This window comes from Pongo pygmaeus, chromosome 1 (genome assembly GCF_028885625.2).
Source record: "Pongo pygmaeus isolate AG05252 chromosome 1, NHGRI_mPonPyg2-v2.0_pri, whole genome shotgun sequence".
Classification (NCBI taxonomy): domain Eukaryota; kingdom Metazoa; phylum Chordata; class Mammalia; order Primates; family Hominidae; genus Pongo; species Pongo pygmaeus.
This window is the reverse complement of record NC_072373.2, coordinates 129,776,454-129,799,150: the sequence shown is the minus strand read 5'-3', so window position 1 is coordinate 129,799,150 and position 22,697 is coordinate 129,776,454. Positions and strand designations below refer to the sequence as shown.

At 38.0% G+C, this 22,697-nt stretch overlaps 1 protein-coding gene across 6 annotated transcripts in view; it reads right to left on the bottom strand.

Moving 5' to 3' along the window:
• The window catches only part of DBT (dihydrolipoamide branched chain transacylase E2), a 55,417-nt gene that overhangs the window by 16,119 nt on the left and 16,601 nt on the right, over positions 1 to 22,697 (bottom strand). For 2 of the 6 annotated variants that reach the window (XM_063652573.1, XM_063652574.1), the window contains exons 4-9: positions 20,309 to 20,490; positions 8,166 to 8,287; positions 5,522 to 5,738; positions 4,353 to 4,519; positions 3,035 to 3,160; positions 171 to 248 (exon numbers count right to left, since the gene is read on the bottom strand). In XM_063652573.1, the coding sequence (XP_063508643.1) occupies positions 171 to 248; positions 3,035 to 3,160; positions 4,353 to 4,519; positions 5,522 to 5,738; positions 8,166 to 8,287; positions 20,309 to 20,490 (892 nt within the window). Of the gene's footprint in view, positions 1 to 169; positions 249 to 3,034; positions 3,161 to 3,529; positions 4,259 to 4,352; positions 4,520 to 5,521; positions 5,739 to 8,165; positions 8,288 to 20,308; positions 20,491 to 22,697 lie in introns of those variants that run through there. The other 4 variants (XM_054474881.2, XM_063652578.1, XR_008500544.2 and 1 more) reach the window with 3 other exon arrangements.

The window sequence follows — 22,697 nt, the reverse complement described above, 5'->3', positions numbered from 1 at the left end:
CAAAAACAACAACAATGAATTAGACTTAAGTTTAATGTTTTACCCCATACCTTTAATTCTAGTCTAAAAAAGATCACTATTTGAGGTACAATAGAAGTCTCTTTAATCTACAAGCACATTTGCCCCATCTTCTATTAATAATAATAACATTTTCACTCTGCATAGCCAACCTTATATGTTATATTCTGGCAGTTTTCATCCACAGAAGCATTAAGGATAGGAAACTGTAGTAATCCCAAGGAAGCAGCCTGTTTAACAGAAAAAGAATGCAATTTTAGCACTTTTAACTCAGAAGGGATAGGGAATTTGAAACAATAAGAGGTATAAAAGGAGGGAGAGACAGAACTCTTATTTATGCTGAGTTTAATTTCAAGTCTACATGTACCTAGTCACATTACTGCCAATGTTACCTTCAAGCAATGTAGAACTAGGTCACCCTAATCATTAAAGAATAAAAGATAAAGTAGTCAGGTAGCTTGTAAACATCAAGGAGATTTTCAAAATAATGATACAGACCAGCCAAAGTTCCAAAGAAAATGTCTAAATTCTAGGTGATTTCCTCACTGACATGTTGATCTTAAGATTTTCATGAGAAGTAAACCTGTAGTTCAAAACTAGGAATCAAAACACAAAAAAGCAGGTAAGCTATTTCTCTGTGTGGAAAGAACATGTAATGAGGATTTCAAAGTGCACTGACCGGTAGATGCCAGTTTGCTACTTGGTGTCCTTGGCCAGCTGAAGGGCAGAGATGGCCTGAACATTTACTTTACAGCTCAAGTCTCACTGAATAGCATTTATACTTTCCCTCTCTGCTGCCTTCTCCCTTTCTTTTTCCCTTTTGTCACTTAATACCATTTCTTTCCTGTCCATATTCAGATTTCCCTAACTGTACCCAAAATGTTCTTGATAATCTGTTTTCGGGATCTAATAATCAAGTTTCATACCTTACATGTGGTGGCCATGCATTGTATTGAATTTAAAAGATAGCAAAATAAAAATGCTTAAGATCATTCTTAAAAACAATTCCCTCCCCCACTGCCCTTGTCTGGTCCCTGTTAAAGTTCTTTACATGCATTGTGTTATTCTTCTCAGTGTGTCGGGGTCTTGATGGAAAAAAAATCAAATTCTTGAACTAGAGAGTTAAGAAAAAAGTTTAAATATATAGAGACATTTCATTTTCATTAGTTTAGTTAGGACAGGTTAAGAGAGTAGACCAACTGAAGAAAAATATAATTAAAAGAACTTCTACGAGTTCCTTAATTTTTATGACTTGGAAGTTTTTCTTGTTTTTGAGACAGGGTCTTGCTTTGTCACCCAGGCTGGAGTGCAGTGGCGTGATCTCAGCTCACTGTAGCCTCAACATCCTTGGCTCGAGTGACCCTCCTGCCTCAGCCTCCCGAGTAGCTGGAACTACAGGCGTGCGCCACCATGCCCAGGTAACTTGTATTTTTTGTAGAGATGGGGTTTCACCATGTTGCCCAGGCTGGTCTTGAACTCCTGAGCTCAAGCAATCTGCCTGCCTTGGCCTCCTAAAGTGTTGAGATTACAGTCATGAGACACTGCGCCCAGCCAACTTGAAAGTTTTAGTAAGCATTTGATTCAATAACTGTAATTTTAATAGTCTTTATCTAAAAACCCCTAAGGTTAGTCTAAACTGTTACACATAAAAATATTTGAGTATAATCCAAATTTTGTCCAAGAAAATACAAGGTATGTGTCAATGGATTAGGTCATTTGTTCCCCTTCTACAATACTGTGTAGTATTTTTTTCGAATGTTCTGAAACTTATGTTTTATTTTAAAACAAAATAGCCAGGCATGGTGGCTCATCCCTGTAAGACCAGCCTGGGCAACACTGCAAGATACATCTCTACTAAGAATAAAAAAAAATTAGCCAGGTGTGGTGGTGCACACCTGTGGTTCCAGCTTCTCGGGAGGCTGAGGCAGAGGATCACTTGAGCCCAGGAGTTCAAGGTTGCAGTGAGCTGTGATTGTGCCACTGCACTCCAGCAGCCTGGGCAACAGAGCGAACCCTTTCTAAAAAAAAATAAAAATTAAAAAATTAAAAAATAAAGAAAGGAAAAGGGAGATAAAGAATAGTTTCTGCCTCATGAGGCTCAGCGCCCAGTAAGTGAGTAAGTGAAGAGAAAACTGAGTAAGCACTCAATGCACTGAGATAAGTAACAGTGGGAAACAAGAGTATTTAATTCAAATAGTGACGGCCACAGAAGGAGTCTGTACCTGACCACAGTTTGGGATTTGCAGGTGTTTGATGGAGAAGAACGGGCACTTCAGGTGGAATTGTGTATTCCAGCAATTATGGGTAGCTTAATATGAGGGAGTGAGGTAAGAACGGAGAGGCAGGCAGCAGAGACTTATAACACATTTGTATGCCACACTAAGGAGTATGGCATACAAATTATCCTAAAGGTAATGAAAGGGAACCACTGAAAAGAATCAGAGAATGTTACAATAATTTGATTTACGGAAGACCAGTCTTGGTGCAGTGTAGAGAAAGGACTGAACATGCTGGCATTACAGACATCAGTATGTCCTTCTGAGTAAAACAGACCAGAACCTGAAAGAGCTTCTCCACCTGTTAGCTATAAGTTCCTAACAAGTTTCTCAACCTCTCTGAGCCCCAATTTCCTTAAATGGAAAATGGAGACAGTAATATTTACACGTCAGGGTTACTCTGAGAGTTAAGAGATAATGGGCCCCGCCCCGCGTCTGCCTCAGAGGGGCCCGAGCCACCCGGTGCGCCGCGTCCCCGCCGGGGCCGACAGAGCCGAGCCGAGCCGGGCCGGAGCGGCGGGCGCGGCCGGGCCGCCATGGACCACAAGACTGCTGCAAGAGCGGCCGCCCGCCTACAACCTGGAGGCCGGCCAGGGCGACTACGCGTGCGGCCCGCACGGCCACGGCGCCATCCCCGCCGCGCCCCCGCAGCCGCCCTACTCCTACCTCGTCACAGGGACACCCACCCACCATCCCAGGGTCTACAACATCCACAGCCGGACCGTCACCCGCTATCCTACCAACTCTATCGTGGTCGTGGGAGGCTGTCCCGTCTGCAGGGTCGGGGTGCTGCAGGACTGCTTCACTTTCCTGGGCATCTTCCTGGCCATCATCCTGTTCCCCTTTGGGTTCATCTGCTGTTTTGCCTTGAGGAAGCGAAGATGCCCCAACTGTGGAGCCACCTTCGCTTAAAGGGAACACCAGGCCCGGCTTTCCTACACCCAGCTCTCTTTTTCTAATGTAAATGTTGTGTACAATAGTTTTATTTGATTAAGCTTCAGGACTGTTTTGTAAAGCGAGGTGGGACAGATGTGGCACACGCCAGCTGCAGTTTCCCGGAGCGTGGAGAGGCAGCGCTGCTGCTCCTGCCCCAGGCTCATGACAACTCAATAAAGCACTGCTTTTATTTTTTGCAGTCTTCAATTTAAGAAAGGTGAGAAATAATGTTTTCAATAAATGAGATTCATACCAAAAAAAAAAAAAAAAAAGAGAGATAATGTATTCAGCATGCTTACTATGGAGGCTGGCACATGGTAGCTGCTGCACGGTCACTAATGTGAGCTAGACTGTACGCTGCTCAAGGTCAGCTGATGGTCTTACTCCATTTTATACTGGTCCCAAGGCTTAGCACTAGAAATGATTCCCAGGATCCTCAATATAAGTTTGTTGAGTAAATGAAAATAAATATTAAATATATGTCAGTGATATTGCAAAATTAATATCAAGTCTCATTTTAGTTCAAATCAAGACTTGGTTGGAGTGATCCTTTTAGGATTAAAGGCTTTACTTAACTGGCAGAATTGTCTCTACCTAGCTCAAAGATAAGTGGCTAAAAATATAATATAGAAATTTCAATTTTATAATTTCCTATTGAACAAAGAAATGGCACATTTTCTAACTATCTGATGTTGCGAAAAGTATATTTTTATTCAAGGCCACAGTCAACACATTGCATGTTGGCAAAGCAAAATTTTAATGTCCTACTCGGGGCTGGGTATGGTGGCTCACGCCTGGAATTCCAGCACTTTGGAAGGCCAGGGCAGGGGTGGATCACCTGAGGTCAGGAGTTCAAGACCAGCCTGACCAACATGGTGAAACCACGTCTCTACTAAAAATACAAAATTAGCCAGGCATGGTGGCAGGTGCCTGTATTCCCAGCTACTCGGGAGGCTAAAGCAAGAGAATTGTTTGAACCCGGGAGGTGGAGGTTGCAGTGAGCCGAGATCATGCCATTGCACTCCAGCCTGTGTGACAAGAGCAAAACTCTGTCTCAAAAAGACAAACAAACAAACAAATAAATGTCCTACTCAAGCCTTGTTTGAAATGAATAAATCTCACCTTTAAGAAGAAAGGCATAAAGGAGAGTTTAATTCCACGAGCAAATGCAATGGGTTTTAATTCTTCTCGGAGCTTAACCAGTTCAGTAAGGTCAATCTCATCACAATAACCAAAATGAGGTATCTTCAGGGCTGCAGACATAGTCTTGACCATTGCTTTTTGAAAGCCTGAAAAGCATTCAATTGTTATTCATTTATTTAAATTCTCAAATCTCTTCATCCTTTTTTTTTTTTTAAAGAAACTAAAATGGAAGGTTCTCTAATGTCTTTTACTCTCTCAGTTAAACCCTTCCTCTTACTACTCTCTTCATTACATTACACTGAAAGTCACTAATTTCAAAGCTGGAACATTGACTGCATCATGACACTCAGTGGCAAATGCCACAACATAGCAGGTAACTGCTTTAAATGCTGTGTTATATAAAAAATTCAAAAGAATGCAAGCCATGTATTTCCCTAACAGCTCTCCTGCAAAGCCACTCTTCTGGAAGTTAATCATTTCAAGAGTTTATAAAAAACAAATCAGAACTAGTTATTTTGAAAGCTAACTACAAATAGTGAATGTTTAAAATATCCTGTGTGTCTTCAAACAGAGCAATTATCAGTATACAAGTTTGTATTTCAAGAAACCTGCTAATGTATTACTCTTCAGAAGTTAATGGTACACATAAATTGAAAGTGTTTCCTGGAAAAGCTATGCTATTTCACCATTTAAAAATTATGGCCAGGCGCAGTGGCCTATGCCTGTAATCCCTGCACTTTGGGAGGCTGAGGAGGGTGGATCACCTGAGGTCAAGAGTTCGAGACCAGCCTGGCCAACATGATGAAACCCTGTCTCTACTAAAAATACAAAAAATTAGCTGAGCATGGTGGCGTGCACCTGTAATCCCAGATACTCAGGAGGCTGAGGCAGGAGAATCGCTTGAACCTGGGAGGCGGAGGCTGCAGTGAGCCAAGATCGTGCCACTGCACTACAGTCTGGACAACAAGAACAAAATTCCATCTCAAAAAAAATAAAATAAAATAAAATAAAAATCATATGCTGACTGAAGTTGAACTTTCCCTTCAGTAAGACTTGAAAACACCATATTATATACGTTTATCTACTGAGGTAGCTTCCCCCAAAATAAATGAACTATTGCCTTATATTATTGTTATTATTATCATTACCTTTTATGGGTTCTGTTTTGTCTTTGCCTGTTAATATCGGAGGTTTTGATACTGGTATAGGAACAGTCATGTCTTTTGGCTTTGGTGGAGGTGGCATAATTTCAACTTTGGGTGAAGGAGGCAATATAGCTCCTGTCTGCTTTTCCAAATAGTTGAGGATATCTTCTTTAAGTATTCTGCCATCTTTTCCTGAGCCAACAACTTCACTCAGCTTAATCTAAAAAATGATATATTTTAATGCCAAAAATACAACTACTTAAAAACATCATTAAAGTTTCAAAATGGAATTTGATCAACTGACGGTAAAATATATCTGTCCAATAAATTAGTAAAAGGAAATAACCTTTTCATTTTCTACTTAAGTAATCATAACTTTTGTATATAGTGTTCACATATGCATGTGGTAACCATCAGGTATCTATATTATATATAATCTAGAGCTATTTATGAAAACTTACTTTTTAAAAAAATTTTTTGTAGAGACAGGGTCTCACTCTGTTGCCCTGGCTGGTCTTGAACTCCTAGCCTTAAGCTAGGAGTTCAACTCTCACCTCAGCCTCCCAAAAGTGCTGGAATTACAGGCGTGAGCCACTATGCCCAGCTAAAAACTTACATTTTTATACTCAAGTATTTTAAAATCTCTTGCATAATTCTTACTCGACCTTTTCTATTCTTGGGGACTACATAAGAAGAGGGAGAGCTGAGAATTTAAGAGAAACTAAATGCTATACCAAATTTAGACCAATGTTTCTGACATTGGCTACCAGTTAAAAACATAACAACTTAAATAATCGTAATACAAAAGCTCTCTCAAATTAGTTATTTTTCTGGTAGTTGCTTTGGAAAGATCAGTACAAAACATTTAATTCTATTTAAATACAAATAAACATAAAAGCTTGGAATGATCTCATATATAGTATGTATTAATTTCTTAGGGATAGGCCCCATTTCATTTGTATTAGTGCATCGCTAACGATGACCAAAATAATAAAGGACTTTACTAAGGCAAACACTAAGTTTGTAACAAATGGACTATGAAAATTTAAACAAATAATTTTTAGGCAGTTACAAACAACTGTAAATGCCACTGGTTCTTAATTTTAAACAAACTCAATTCATAAATATGCAAATTCAAAGAAAAAAGATGATTTCTGAAAACTAAATCCAATATTTAATTTTTAGTAATCATACAAGCACTCTACCCAAGTATTCTATACACATCTTTAGGGAGTGTCTTAGGAAAGCCAAATCATACATTTCTTCTATATATTTCTTTCTATATTATTAAGAAAAAAATTATTAAAATGCTTTATAGATTTCAAAGCAAAATGTTAAATCATTATTTCATCTGATGCCCTTAATAACCTAGTGTTCCACGTTACTGTACCTATTTTCTGTTATGCTAAATGGTCTTCATACTTAAACACATTTAAGGGTTACATAACATTTCATCAAGGATACATAACATAATTTGAACACGTATGCATCTTCTAATTTTTGGCTATATAAAATACAAGGAAGAATGATTCCTAGATTATTTTCTTGGGATAGTTCCCCAGTGGCAGGACAACTGGCTGAAAGAATATGAACATTTTAATGACTCTATTACATATTTCACAAAATATAAACTTTTTATTTTTTCCCCACAGCAACCTTACTTTTCTCAAAAAGAGACAAACAAAAAGTCTCATTGTGGGGGACAGTGGAAAGTATTCAGGTTTCAGAACCAGACAGATTTGTGTTCAAATCCCTAGTTCAGCTTACTTGGTTTTAGGTAAGTTAATCAACCTTCCTGCAGGGTCCTTGTGAGGATTACAGATAATGTGTCTATAGTGTCTGGCACATATGTGCTCAAATAATGGAGGCAATGATTGTTGAGGTTGTATATAACGTCTAAGAGCACAGGTTTTGGAGTGATATAGACTCACTTTTGAATTCTGGCTCTTGCTATGTTAGCTGTGTGACTTTAGTTACTTAAACCCTCCAAGTCTTAAAATAGCTCCTTATCTTACAGGGTTAAATGAGAATATGTAAATACCTATCCCAGTGCCAGGGAGCCACCCTGCCTGGCATTCCACCTTCCATTCAGTCAATGACTGGCAGAAGAAATACAAAAAGGCCAGCCTCCTTGCCTCAAAGCAGTAATTCTGTGGTTGTCCCTTGCACCCTCAGATCAGGCCAGAGTCTTTCTTTTTTTCCTTAGGACCATGGCAAGCTTTGGGACAGGCCAGATGCTTGATACCATAACCGTGTCTGGCCAATTTCCCTTCTCTTCCCTTTCTTATCCTGCTTCCTTCATTCCCTTTACAGGTTTTCCCTCCTTCAAATTCCTATCCCATGCTGTGCCTCTAGAGCACCTGACCTAAGACCTGGTATTTACAAGTGCTCAATAAATGGTAGCTCTTACTGTTATTAGGCTCTAAGAAAGAATAATAAAATCATACTGCTCAATTGATAGTAATAAGTTTACAACTTCTCATTTCTCCCATGTATTTTTATGCAACTATCACTTTTCAGTAGCAAATATTTTCATGTTTCCTTAATTTCATTGAGCTATTTCATCATGGGATAGTTGGCTAATTTTTCAGAGATACAAATGTACACTTCCTATACAATCTCAGACTTAAATATTAAGAGAACTTACATTGTTTTCCATTGCCAGACGGCGAACTGCAGGAGTTGCCAGTGTTTTTCGGCCCTTTATCTCTTGGTGTGTATGTTCATCATGGGACACTGCAGGAGTTTCAACAACATCTTCTTCTGAATCTGGTAACAAGGTAAAACTTAACTTCAGTTGAAATTTTTTTTTTTTTTTTTTTTTTTTTTTTTACATCTTAGTGGCCTATAATATCTAAATAAACTAAAGTTTATAGTCTAAATGTATAAAAGTTGAACTTCAGAATAGAAAACACAACTATCCTAATGGTATGGGTAGAGTGGGGGTGTGTGTGTGCTGGTACCTGGTACTTTTTAATTATTAGTACCTGGTGGATACGTCACTCCTGTTGAAATCATACGGCAGATACAAGTTTAAAAATGAGAGTTTTCCTCAAGAAATTTTAAAATGTGTTGTGGTTAGGTACAGTGGCTCACGCCTGCAATCCCAGCAATTTGGGAGGTCAAGGCAGGAGGATCAGCTGAGCCCAGGCATTCAAGACTAGCTGAGGCAATATAGGGAGACCCCATCTGCACAAAAAATTTAAAAATTAGCTGAGCTTGTTAGCACACACCTGTGGTCCCAGCTACTTGGGAGACCGAGGTGGGAGGATTGCTTGAGCCCAGGAGGTCGAGGCTGCAGTGAGCTGTAATTGCATCACTGCACTCCAGCCTGGATGACAGTGAGACCCTGTCTCAAAAAAAAAATTTGTATTTTAAACATTTTTCTAATAAAATTCTCATTTATATTTATAAACAGCATGGAATAAGGATCAAATGTAAGATAAATTATATGAAAGAATGGGCTGGGCACAATGGCTCACGCCTGTAATCCCAACACTCTAACAGGCCAAGGTGGGTGGATCACTTACTTGAGCCTAGGAGTTTAAGACCAGCCTGGGCAATAAAGTGAGATTCCCCATCTCTACAAGTGAATTTTAAAAATTAGCTAGGTACGATAGCACACATCTGTGGTCCAAGCTACACAGGAAGCTGACAGGGGAGAATCACTTAAGCCCAGGAAGTCAAGCCTGCAGTGACCCATGTTGGCGCCACAGCACTCTAGGTTGGGTGAAAAAGTGAGACCCAGTCTCAAAAAAAACCGCACAAGAATCATATAAAATCTATGACAATCTTAAACACTTTCCTGAGATGATATAGTACTTAAAAGTTTGCTCTGCTTTGAATAGTTTAAAAAATGCTGTGGTGGCTGGGCATGGTTACTCACACCTGTAATCCCAACACTTTGGGAGGTAAAGGCGGGAGAATTGCTTGAGGCCATGGGAGGTAAAGGCGGGAGAATTGCTTGAGGCCAGGAGTTTGAGATCAGCCAGGGCAACATAGGGAGAGCCTCTCTCTATAAAAAATTTATAAATTAGCCAGGTGTGGTGGTGTGTGCCTGTAGTTCCAGCTACTCAGGAGGCTGAAGTGGGAGGATCACTTGGGGCCAAGAAGTCAAGGCTGCAATGAGTCATGGTTGCACAACTGCACTCCAGCCTGGGTGACAGAGCAAGGCTGCCTCAAAAAGAAAAAGAAAAAAGGAAAAGAAAAAAGAACTGCTGTGGCTAATGCTAATTTGGTTGTTTTATTCTCTAGTTCTGGATTCCTGTTATTAGAAAAACTATCTCAGGCTACTAGCATATATTTCTGCAAGCAAAAAAAAAAATGTTTTTGAGAGCATTTAATTGTCAAATTCTGCTGTTAGGAAATCACCAGTGATGTATATGTATAGCATAATCTGCCTGAATTGGTAGATTAAAGACTGACAGAACTTCTGAAAATGAACAGACAACTGAATCTGCTTTGACAGTTTTGACATTCATTTCTAGGTAAATAAAAATCTTCTACTACTGCAACTATGATAAGATAGTCTATTCATTCCTCTTTACTAGTCTATGAATTGGCCCAGTGGAGCTACAAAGAAATTCTCCTAAAGGTGAGGAAGGGAAGAGAAAAAACCCCAAAACTTGTATTGAGCACCTATTATGTGTCAAATACTGTCCTGCATATGTAGTATCTTACTTTTCATTACAACTGTTTAAGATAGGTGTTATTATCCCCATTTTACAGACAGTTTAAAAAGTGAGGTTTGACTGAACAGATTGGCTCAAGGTCAGACACCTAATAAATCTAAGAGCTGAATTCAGTCCTAGGGCTGACTCAATCTGTGCTGTTTCCATTAGTTCATAGCCCTAGTAAATTTTCTTTCTGGTCAAAGTAGCTAGAATACAACTCCTATAGATCAAGGCATAATTTTGTTGAATTTTCAGAATCCCTGTATATTCTCTGCATCTGTTAAAGTCATTGGAGAAATGAGAAAGAAAGATTAGCATGTGGAACCAAGATCCAAAGGAAAATCAGGGGATTCAATGGTAGGAACCGCAATATGGTAGGAACTCCAATGCTAACTTGGATAATGCATATTTGCTGAAGAGAATGTATAAATATCCAAATATATAACATACAAAAATTATTACATTATTTCCAAAAGACCAAGTAATTTATTGCTACTCACCTTTCTGGAAAACATTTTGTGATATATTACCTACATAGTACTACCCTTTTAGAGTAACTTGGGTGTAAATATGAATGACAAACTTACTTGTGAGAAGTCACTCATATATTGTTTCTAATAGTCATGTAGTTGTTGGAAGAAAGCTGTCTCTTAACCAAGTAATAAAATACCACCTTAATACACAGCAGAAGATTTTAAATAATCTTCAAAATGTTTATTTTTTGCTGTTTTTTTTTTTTTTTTAATACAGACAGTATTTCACTACGTTGCCCAGGCTGATCTTGAACTCCTAACTTCAAGTGATCTCCTGCCTTGGTCTCCTTCAGTGTTTTTACACATATTTTCTCCTCTGATTACAAAAATGTTATGAGTATGTAGGACAGATTTCTCAATGTTACCAATGTAGAAACGAACTCTAAGGGGGATGAAGTTGACCAAACTTGAATTTCACAAGTCTCCCCAGTTGATATGACTTTAGTGTTTCTAGCATCACAGTCTAATATGTGAGATTTTAGCCTTTGATGATTGATCTTCAGTTAGGGAATTAGAGTACAGTTTTAAAAGCTTTAACTAATTTTAAGAAAAAGCAAACGAACTCTGCTAAGTAAGCACTTTTTCTTATGAAGCCTGTCAATTTTGTGTTAAGGTAATTCCTCGTAGAAAGCAAATTTATAATAAAACCACATTATTTCAGGTTAACTAAATAAAAGAATAATATGAATTGATAAAACTGTGAAACTGCAATATTCTTAGGTATTTCTAAGAATAACATTAAGTAATCCAATTAATTCACTCAGCTAGGAGAAATTCTTTTAAGAAAAATGCTTTGAAATACTAAAGTATTCAAGTGCGTTTGGAAGACCTTTCTTCATAGCACAAAAATAAACTTTAGTTCCTGTCCGAATGTTCATAAATTGAAAATTAAGGACATCCAAACTGAAAAGATTTCATTGCATTTTCTTTTTCACTTCAAATTATTAAAACAGCGAATCAATCAATTTAATCTACAATAGGCTATACAAAATGAACAGTTGTAGCTACGAAGAGCACCTACTATGCCTAGCATTGAACCATGCAATTTATGTTACTGAATGTAATTTAGTTAGATGATACACTACATTATTGGAATGGTTTTATGTCAAAGAGCTTTTCTTTAAAACATTTTATACTAATCCTGGTAAACATTTCAATATTATAAAATCTATGTATTTGTAAACTAAATTGTGTTGTTGTAGCAGAATTTTGTAAATATGCATATGTAAAGTGTTAGAATGTAAGTCCCATTACTCTAGATGCAAAATGAAGCTGATATCCATCCTCTCTGAACTAAATTATCAGTGTAACAAAGTGGTTAGGAGCATGGGCTTTCACATTAAGCAGAGCTGAGGTCAAATCCTAACTCCACCACTTAGTAGCTATGTAATCATAGGCAGGTTATTTAACCTCTCAGAGTCTCAATGGTCCATGTGTCAAAAGCAGATATTACATTTGTTAAATGAGATGTATATATAGTATTAGCACAGAGAACCAATCAACAATACAAGTTGATGTTAAGGGGTAAATGCAATATAATGGCAGAATAATATTAGTTTTATAAAGTATTCTGCTAAAGCTCACGTCCCTCTTTCTCCTCCTTTCACTGCCCCATGGTACCTCTCAATTAGGTTCAGTAACTCTCCACTTATCTGGTGGTGGAGCATCCTGGCAACTTCATCTTAACATAGCTTCATGGCCCAGAGTACCTAAAATAGGTGCCACACAGCCTCAGCATTAAAACTGTGCACTTGACCCAGAGGAAAGGTATTTACACTCTCAATCAGCTCCTATTTGCCTTTGTTAGCAAATATTTCTTAACAAACTTGGTTATATGTCTTCTCAGAAAGTTAGGAAGGTGGGTGATGACCTGGCACAAGGACAATCTAAATGGGCCGAAAAACTAAAAATCAAACGCAGAATTGTATTGTTTCTAGTACAGTGGTGAAGTTTATAACATGTCTTTGCATAATCAAAAAAGCTTACTCAATATCCTCACTTTAAGAATTAACATATATGAAATTTTAAAAACAAAATTAATGATTTCTCTAAAAAAAAGTTTTTGAAAAGTTTTGGTACAAAGAGCCTTAGTTGTTTAGAAAAGTGAGGAATCATTTTACTGCATTAAATAAATAGAGGCTAGAGAAAGCATCTGTTACCACATCAGCTGTAAAGACAACTCGAGGTAACACAATTTAAACTGAGTTGGTTTTAGTTTTGTTTTGGTTTTGAGACAGGGTTTTCTCTGTCTGAGTAGCCAGGACTACAGGGGTGTACTACCACACCCGTCTAACTTTTATGTTTGTTTTGTGTGCGCATGTTTTTAAGAAACTGGGTCTTGCTCTGTCACCTGGGCTAGAATGCAGTGGCACAATCATAGCTCAATGCAGCCTCAAACTCCTGGGCTCAAGTGATCCTCCCACCTCAGTCTCCTGCATAGCTGGGACTACAGGTGTGCTCCACCACACTTGGCTAATTTTTAAAATTTTTTGTAGAGATGAGGTCTTGCTGTGTTGCCCAGGCTAGTCTCAAACTCCTGGCTTCAAATGATCCTCCTACTTGGGCCTCCCAAAGTGCTGGGACTACAGGCATGAGTGACTGCACATGGTCTAAACCAAGTTTACAGTAGACAAGGCACTGAAACATGGAATAGCTTTGATATAATGGTGATAATGTTAAGTAAAAAAAAAAATTAAGTAACTGGATTTCAACTTGTAATTTTTTTTGATAGTATATGCCTTCTTATATGTCACAGATACAAGTTGGCATAAGTGAGTCCAATAAACTGTTTTGAAGTAGAGGTCTGTTACAGTCAAAGGACTCATAGATAGGACTTGGAGGTCACAAATACAGTTTCCCTCACCAAAATTATCATGACCCTCTAGCTTTGAAAAACAGACTACTACTATGTTACAAAAGACAGTACTGTAGAATATAATTAGTATTACAAGATAGGACTTAATTTCCAATACTACTATTAAGATGTCTAGTCTTGATCTCGTCTACCCTTCATGGCTCTATGCTATAATTTTCCACCTGTAAAATGTTAATAATATAATTTATACTTCTAGAAGACTCTGTGTTCGTCTTTTATGTAATTGGTTTTACTAGCATTAAGACAGGAAAAACATAAATTCAGTATTACTACAAATTCTTGCTTAAGAAAAGATACATAAAATATTTAGAAATCTTTCTTATTTCCACAATTAAAACGAAGCATATATAAATTTCTCTCATTAAGCTGAATTTAATTTCTATAGGCCTGCTTATTTGATACATGGACTTATGCTTCACAGTTTATTCTTACAATAAAAAATATAAAAAACAAGTCCAAATATAAAAGCAAAAAGGTACAGATGTGAAATAAAACTAGCATGCAAGATAATTGTTTAAAACATATTATGAATGGCAAATGAAATAGAATGGCTAGCAAATTATCAGTTCTCTATGAAGAATACTGTCAGATAATTTTTACTGTAAATATAACCTATCCAATGCCATTAATTTTGTTCTAAGCTTTACTGAGATACAGCTGACACACAATAAACTGCACATACACAAAATATAAAATCTGAGGCTGGGCACGGTAGCTCACACCTGTAATCCCAGCACTTTGGGAGGCTGAGGTGGGCAGATCATAAGGTCAGGAGATCAAGACCATCCTGGCCAACATGGTGAAACCCCGTCTCTACTAAAAATACAAAAATTAGCTGGGTGTGGTGGTGCGTGCCTGCCTGTAATCCCAGCTACTCGTAGGAGGCTGAGGCAGGAGTTTCGCTTAAACCAGGGAGTCGGAGGTTGCAGTGAGCCGACATCATGCCACTGCACTCCAGCCTGGCGACAGAGTGAGACTCCGTCTCAAAAAAAAAAAAAAAAAAAAAAAAAATATATATATATATATATATATACACACACACATATATAATCTGATAGGCTTTGAAATATGTATATACACATAAACCATCACCATAATCAAGATAATGAACATGTCTATCAGTTCCAGAAGTTTCCTCGTACTCCTTGGTAATGCCTCCTTCCCAACCCTCCCTACCCTGCATACTCCATCACCAGGCAACCACTCATTGGTTTTCTGTCATTAGAGATTAGTTTGGATTTTCTAAAATTTTATGTACATGGAATCATATAGCATGTTTTCTTTTGAGTGGTGGGGTCTGGCTTCTTTCACTCAGCATAATTTCTTTAAGATTTATCATGTTATAGAGAATATTAATTTTTGTGAAAAAAAATTCTCCAGAAAAAACACAGGCCCCCACAAAATGCACTGTGATTTTATAATTTGCTATAACCAGACTTATTAAGTTGGATCTTACTTGAGATGTCAAAATGAACTCTAAAAACAAAACCAGCACCAGGTGTGGTGGCTCACACCTATAATCCCAGCACTTTGGGAGGCGGAGGCAGGCAGATCAATTGAGGCCAGGAGTTCAAGACCAGCCTGGCCAACATGGTGAAACCTCACCTCTACTAAAAATACAAAAATTAGCCAGATGTGGTGGCACATGCCTGGAATCCCAGCTTCTAGGGTGGCTGAGGCAAGAGAATTGCTTGAACGCAGGAGGCGGAGGTTGCAGTGAGCTGGGATCGTGCCACTGCACTCCAGCCTAGAAGACAGAGCAAGACTCCATCTCACAAAAAAAAAAAGAAAAAAAAAACCAAAAGGCCAATTAGCTGGGCATGATGGAATCCTAACTACTTGGGAAGCTAAGGCAGGAGCACTGCTTGTGCCCAGGAATTCAAGGCTATAATGAGCTATGATCGTGCCACTGCACTCTAGCTTGTACAACAGAGCAAGACCCCATGTCAAAAAACAAAACAGAACAAAACAAATAACAAACTCCAATTGTTTACTTGTTCATATAAATAACTGGCTTTTTTAGATGACTTAAATTGGTATCTAATCTGGTTTCCAGCTTGGACATTCTAATTTAATGACATCCATAGCAATGTTCAGAATCCTTACTTGTCAGTTTATGCCAAGAATGAAACACTCTTTCCTTTCTAAATCTGAATCCAAAAAAAAAAACAAACAAAAAACTGTTTATTTCAGGTAATTCTAAAGGTGAATTTTTGTTTTGTTTTTCTTTAAATTTTTCTAAATCATGCCTCTTTTTTTTTTTTTTTTTTTTTTTGTTGAGACAGGGTCCTGTTGTTACCCAGGCTAGAGTGCAGTGGCATTAACACAGTTCACTGCAGCCTCTACCTCCTGGGCTCAAGTGATCCTCTCACTTCAGCCTCCCAATTAGCTGGGACCACAGTTGCACGCCACCACACCTGGCTAATTTTTTTTTATTTTTTGTAGAGATGGGGTCTCGTTATGTTGCCCAGGCTAGTCTCGAGCTCCCAGGCTCAAGTGATCCTCCCACCTTAGCCTCCCAAAATGTTAGGATTATTGGCGTGAGCTACTGTGCCTAGCCAATAATGTCTTTCAAAAGAAATTTAGAATCAAAGTAATAGGAAGCACCCCTAATGCCCAGATTATAGCCTCTTATTCATTCTACACTAATACTTAAAGAAACAAGAGCCCCTGAAGAAATGAATGATTCCAGGTATGGGGTGGGAAAAGTATGAAGTGAATCCGAGAACATCTTTTGTGCAAGGAAGCTTTTAAAAGTTAACAGGACAATGTTAATAGAACGCATAGGAGCCAGGTTGAAGGGGTCACCACTATAATGATTTGAGCATCGAGAAGAATAATGATTGTAATCAATTAAACACATGAAATCAATTGAAATACTGTCATGCATTGCTTAATGATGGGAGCATGTTCTGAGAAATGCATTGCTAGGTGATTTCACAATTATCCAAACTTAAGTGTGCACTTACACAAATCTAGATGGTATAGCCTACTATGCACCTAGGCTATATGAAATAGCCTATTGCTCCTAGGTCACAAACCTGTGGAGCATGTTATTGTCCTGAACATTGTAGGTGACTATAACACAATGGTAAATATTTGTGTATTTAAACATATATAAACATGAAGTATAGTAAAGATGTGTTATAATCTTATGGGACCACTGTTGTATATGCAGTCTGTTGTTGACCATAACGTCGTTATGCGACATATGACTATACACTCATACATACACTGAGAATGCTGGAAAAATTACTATCAGCATTTGAAGTGACTACTAAAGGAACTCCTTACTTCGAGAACTGGCAAAGGGAAAGAATTAAGCATTATTTTCTTTCCAGTAAGAACTGTATTTCATACAGGTAGCATACAGATAGCCCCAACTGATGAGAGGAGAAAGGTCCACTTTACAGAAGAATGCCAGCTAATAATGTTAAAGGAATGACAAAATCCAAAAATCATCATTCCACAACCACTAAAGCAATTATTGATCTAGGAAGGCTCTCAGATGATATTAGAACCTACTTATTTAGTGTCAAAGCTAACACTACATACATAATTTTCTGGTTACAAAAGGGTAAAACACAACTCCACAATAGAGGGGTAAGGGTATCATTATCCTAGTTCAGTGTTTAAACTTAGCATCACTATGGCAGTCATCAGATGTTAAGTGTATCCTGATGTGAAGCAACATGAAGTACACAACACAATCTATGATGTATTCCACCCAAAATATTTGACTTGAATTCAGCCTTTATTTTTTAATTTTTTTTGTTTGTTTTTTATTTTGTTTGTTTGTTTGTTTTTAAGATAAAGTCTTGCTCTGTCTCCCAGGCTGGAGTGCAGGGGCGCAATCTTGGCTCACCACAACCTCTGCCTCTAGGGTTCAAGCAATTCTGTCTCAGCCTCCCGAGTAGGTGAGATTAAGGCATGTGCCACCACACCCGGCTAATTTTTGTATTTTTAGTAGACATGGGGTTTCACCATGTTGGCCAGCCAGGCTGGTCTCAAACTCCTGACGTCAAGTGATTCACCCACCCTGGCCTCCCAAAGTGCTGGAATTACAGGTGTGAGCCACTGAGCCCAGCCTGAATTCAGCCTTTAAAACTTACTTCCAGCTTACAGGAAATATAAGGACTAGAGGAACAAGTTAAATAACACCACAATGCAACAAGACAAATCCAAAAAGTTTGACATTCTGCAAAACAAAAGCAATCTCTTCAAATCAGTGTCATGAAACAAAAGTAGAGGAGGATAAACTAGACTAAAAGAGACTTAAGAGATATAACAACTAGGTGCAATGTATGGTCCTATATTGGATCCTAGTTAAAAAAAAAATCAATTGAAATATCAAGGACATTTTGGGGATAATTCAGGAAATCTAAATATGGTCTCTCGATCATATAAAATGGAAATAGGCCAGGCGTGGTGGCTCATGCCTGTAATTCCACCACTTAAGGAGGATGGGGCCAGCAGATCACTTGAGGTCAGGAGTTCAAGACCAGCCTGGCCAATATGGTGAAACCCCATCTCTATAAAAAAATACAAATATTAGCCAGGCACAGAGGCGCACACCTGTAGTCCCAGCTACTCAGGAGGCTGAGATGGGAGAGTCGCTTGAACCTAGGAGGTGGAGGTTGCAGTGAGCTGAGATCGCACCACTGCACTCCAGCCTGGGTGACAGAGCAAGACTCCGTCTCAAACAAACAAAAAAATAAAATTGAAATGTACTGTCATGAAAACATAGATGAACAAAGCAAACAGATTGGACTACAGCATATACAATATATTATTTTGGTTAAAAAAATACCTACATGTACACATAAGACCTAGAAAAATATCTGGAATGATATACACGAATGCATTGAGTGTGATTTGTGAACATTAGGGTTTTTGTTGTTGTTTTGGCTTTCTGTATTTTAGAACTTTCTGCAATGCACCCCTCCTGCTTTCATAATAATAAAAAGTAGTAGGAAGCCTTCAATAAATCACCTTCTAGCTTTTAGAGGCAACATATCATAGTAGAAAATATTCTGGACAAAGACTCAGGACATCTAAGTTCTAACTTTGGTCCTGTCACCAACCATTGAGCAAATTGTCCAACCTTTCTTTTTTTTCTTTTCTTTTTTTTTTTTTTTTTTTTAAGAGATGGAGTCTCACTCTGTCACCTAGGCTGGAGTGCAGTGGTGCGATCTCGGCTCACTGCAACCTCCGACTCCCGGGTTCAAGCGATTCTCCTGCCTCAGCCTCCCGAGTAGCTGGGACTACAGGCACGCACCACCACGCCTGGCTAATTTTTGTATTTTTAGTAGAGATGGGGTTTCACCATGTTGGCCAGGATGGTCTCGATCTCTTGACCTCGTGATCCACCTACCTCGGCCTCCCAAAGTGCTGGGATTACAGGCGTGAGCCACTGCGCCCGGCCTGTCCAACCTTTCTAGTTGGGTTTAGTTTCTTCATCTGCTAAACTGGAATATTTCACAGAATAATAAGTGTAAAAAATTTTATAAATTATATGATGTGATTCTGGAAAAAAAAGATTGTAATATTAGTTATTGTTCTACCGACTGCAGAACTAAGTGTCAGCCAGACACTGTAATTCAATTACTCCTGCTAGACTTCTGAATTACAGTGAGATATCTTTATCTCAGCACTTCCAAGGTGGGAATGCTGGCCTAGGAGTTCTGCCACAGAACCTATTGCTCTTGCAGCCCCTAGTATCAAAACTGATTCCTAGATGACAAAACTTTGGTATACCACAACAGTGCTGTAAGGAACTTCTGAGTTAGCCAGCCAGCTGCCTGCCACCACTGGGACTGCCAACTGTTTTAGCTTTCCTCTGTAACATTCTCATGATGAATTCCCTTTTGACAGGACATCTATCACTTGTAAGTCCCATGGTTGCTGCTGCTTCTAAATGCTGGTATCTTTGCTTTCATTTTAATTTTCCTTCTTTTCTCTTCAACTTCTCTTGAAAATGTTTATAGCCATCCCCAACAAGAGTGCTTTTTTTTTTTTGTATCAGTGGCAAACACAGCAATCCATTATATTAGATTTCATCTTTAGATACTCCAATTTTTGTTCTTTGTGGCCAGTATTTATAGTCTGAATCTTTAATTACTGAGAGAGCTTGTTGCCTCTTTGAACACTAAGATCTCCAGAAGGCAGGACTTCAGGTAAATGAAGTGTTACTGTACACATTTTTAACATGGCAACTGGCCAAAAGATAATCATGACTCACAGAGAACCTTTTCAATTTTCCTGATTTCGGCTTCTAAAACTCCAACTCAAATCCTGTAAGTTATTAAAAGCCCATTCCCACCCCTTCTTACCCCTCCAAAAGGAATAACATCACTGACTTATGTGGAACAGTGTATAATGCCACCTGAATGTTTGAGTCATTCCCCAGAGGAGAAAGGATGGGACATCCTCCATCTTTTTTGCAACATTTCATCTCTTCCTTTTGCTGTTGCCTTTTCCCCCCCACCTTTGGTTTTGTCTTATCCTACAATTCAGATTTCTATTTTGTGTTGAACTTGCTGCCTTTTTTCACATTGAAAAGATTACATTTCCCCAAGAGCCAAAAATAAATAGGAATAGAAAAACAAAAAAACAAAAAAACAAAACAAAGATCACTTTTAATTGGGACCCAATGACAAAAAGAGACCAATAATCAATTCGGTAAAATAGATTAACAGACTTACAATACCTTTTAAAGCTTCCGTTTCTATGTCTACTAATGGCTTCCCCACATAGGCAATATCATCTAGATTATAATAGAGTTTTTTAATGACTCCATCATAACGACTAGTGATGGTAACAGAAGCTTTATCACTTTGAACTTCACAGATGCTATCAAACTGAGACACTGTATCTCCTTCTTTTACATACCTAAAAGAAAAAGAAATGAGACACTTTTACAGAAACAGTCATAAGTACAGATCATATTAAGGATGTAAATGCCATGCTGAGTTAGATAAGTATTCATCTAGCCCAGCATTTACTTTCAGATGGTGTACTAAGAAATGTTTCAGAGATGACTATAATGACTTCCAGAGTCTCTTCAATGTATCTGCAAGAAATACTCAAAAAAATTTTAAGCAATTCATAGTCTATAATCTAAAAATTTAATTAAACTCTCAGGTTTTCTGTCTGACCCATTTATCAGAAAAACAAGTTCTAAAAATACATTTTTAAAGTGGTATTTCCTTCTATTGTCTTACATTACCCTTTTCCAAACTTTAAGGGATGCCCAGTACTTCCAGAAGTAAGTTTAAAAATTGATGTCCTCAATACATATCCTTTGTAATTTCATGAATTTTAGATGGGAGTTCTCCTCGTCTTTCTTCCTAAAATTATTTTAGCCTGTTCTTATATAAAGTCCTTCTAACCCCATAATCATTTTAGGTATACTTTACAGGCTTTTCTAGATAGTTTTGGCAAGCAAAACAGGAGGAATGGGACCAAACCTGAAATAATACATCTAATTTTCATTTTAATGGCATTCTTAATGTCTCTAGCCCTTATTTCTGACTTATTGCCAGCAACAGATAATTGTTGTCATTCTTGCTTCTTGTCTTCCTGTCCTAACCAGTCCTCAGCCTATGATAAAACAGCACCCATGACATAGAAACCAGCTTTAAAAGCACATACTTTCATTTCCAGAATGATGGATTAAAGACATCTGAAAATCTGCTCTTCCATATGAGCAACAAGTACAGTGACAAAAGTTGTTAAAAATCAATTTTTTCAGAATTTTGGAAATCAAAAAAAGGCTTGCAACAACTGAGAAGGATGTATTCAGGAAAAATGGCTGAGTTTTGTAGTATTTTAACTTGCTCAATTTCCATCCTCCTTTCCCTAGTGCAGCAGGAGCCAAATCAGCAGCCTCGCAGCCTCTGTAAGGGGAATACTAGGTTTGGATCACCACAAAAAGCAAAATCCCTGGAGAACTGGCACTACAGATGGTCTCTGACTTTTATAATTTTTCAACTTTATGATGGTGTAAAAGCAACAACCCTTCTGTTTTTCACTTTCAGTATTCAATAAACTGCATAAGATATTCAACAGTTCTTTATAAAATAGACTTTGTATTAGATGACTTTGCCCAAATGTGGGCTAAGGTAAGCGTTCCGAGCATGTTTAATGTAGGCTAGGCTAAACTATGATGTTTGATAGATTGGGTATATTAAATGCATTTTCAACTTAAGACATTTTAGTTTTGATGGGTTTATGACTTATCCTCATCATAAGTCAAGGAGCATCTGGGTTGTTGTTGGCAGAGACAGGGTCTTGCTATGTTGCCCAGGCTAGTCTGGAACTCCTGGCCTCAAGCAGTCCTCCCATCTTGGCCTCCATAACAGGCATGAGCCACCACACCTGGCCACATCTGTATTTTGTTTTATTTGTAACTTTTTGTTTGTAACTTTAAAAAAAGCCTATCTGATTTACAAGACAACCACATTAAAGCAATACTTATAAAACTGTGTTGATGTGCTTTATGATGTTTAAAAATGGAATACTTTCAATGTGGAATGATAATTATTTGTTTTGTTTTGTTTTTTGAGACAGGGTCTTGCTCTGGTTGCCCAGACTGGAGTGCATGGTGCAATCTCGGCTCACTGCAACCTCTGCATCCTGGGCTCAAGCCATCCTCTCACCTCAGCCTTCCAAGTAGCTGACACTACAGGCCTGTGCCACCATGCCAGGCTAATGGAATGATAATTCTAAAAAAGAAAAACAGGAATACATATGACAGAAATAGCAAAAGGAAGGAAGAGGCGATAGAGCTATATTGGAGCAAAGTCTTTGTATTCTATTGATATTAAGTTTCTACTAATCCAAATTATAGTGTTTTAAATTAACATGTTAATTGTAATCCTCAGGGCAACCACAAAGAAAATAACTTTAAAATATACAGTAAAAAGTTTACATACTCCAATAAAAAGGCAAAGATTGGCAGAATAGATTCTAAAAAAATGTTCCAACTATATGCTAAGAAATACAATTTAAATTCAACACCACAAATGGTAAAAAGTAAAAGGATTGAAAAAGATATGTCACACAAGGCCAGGTGTGATCTCAGGCCTGTAATCTCA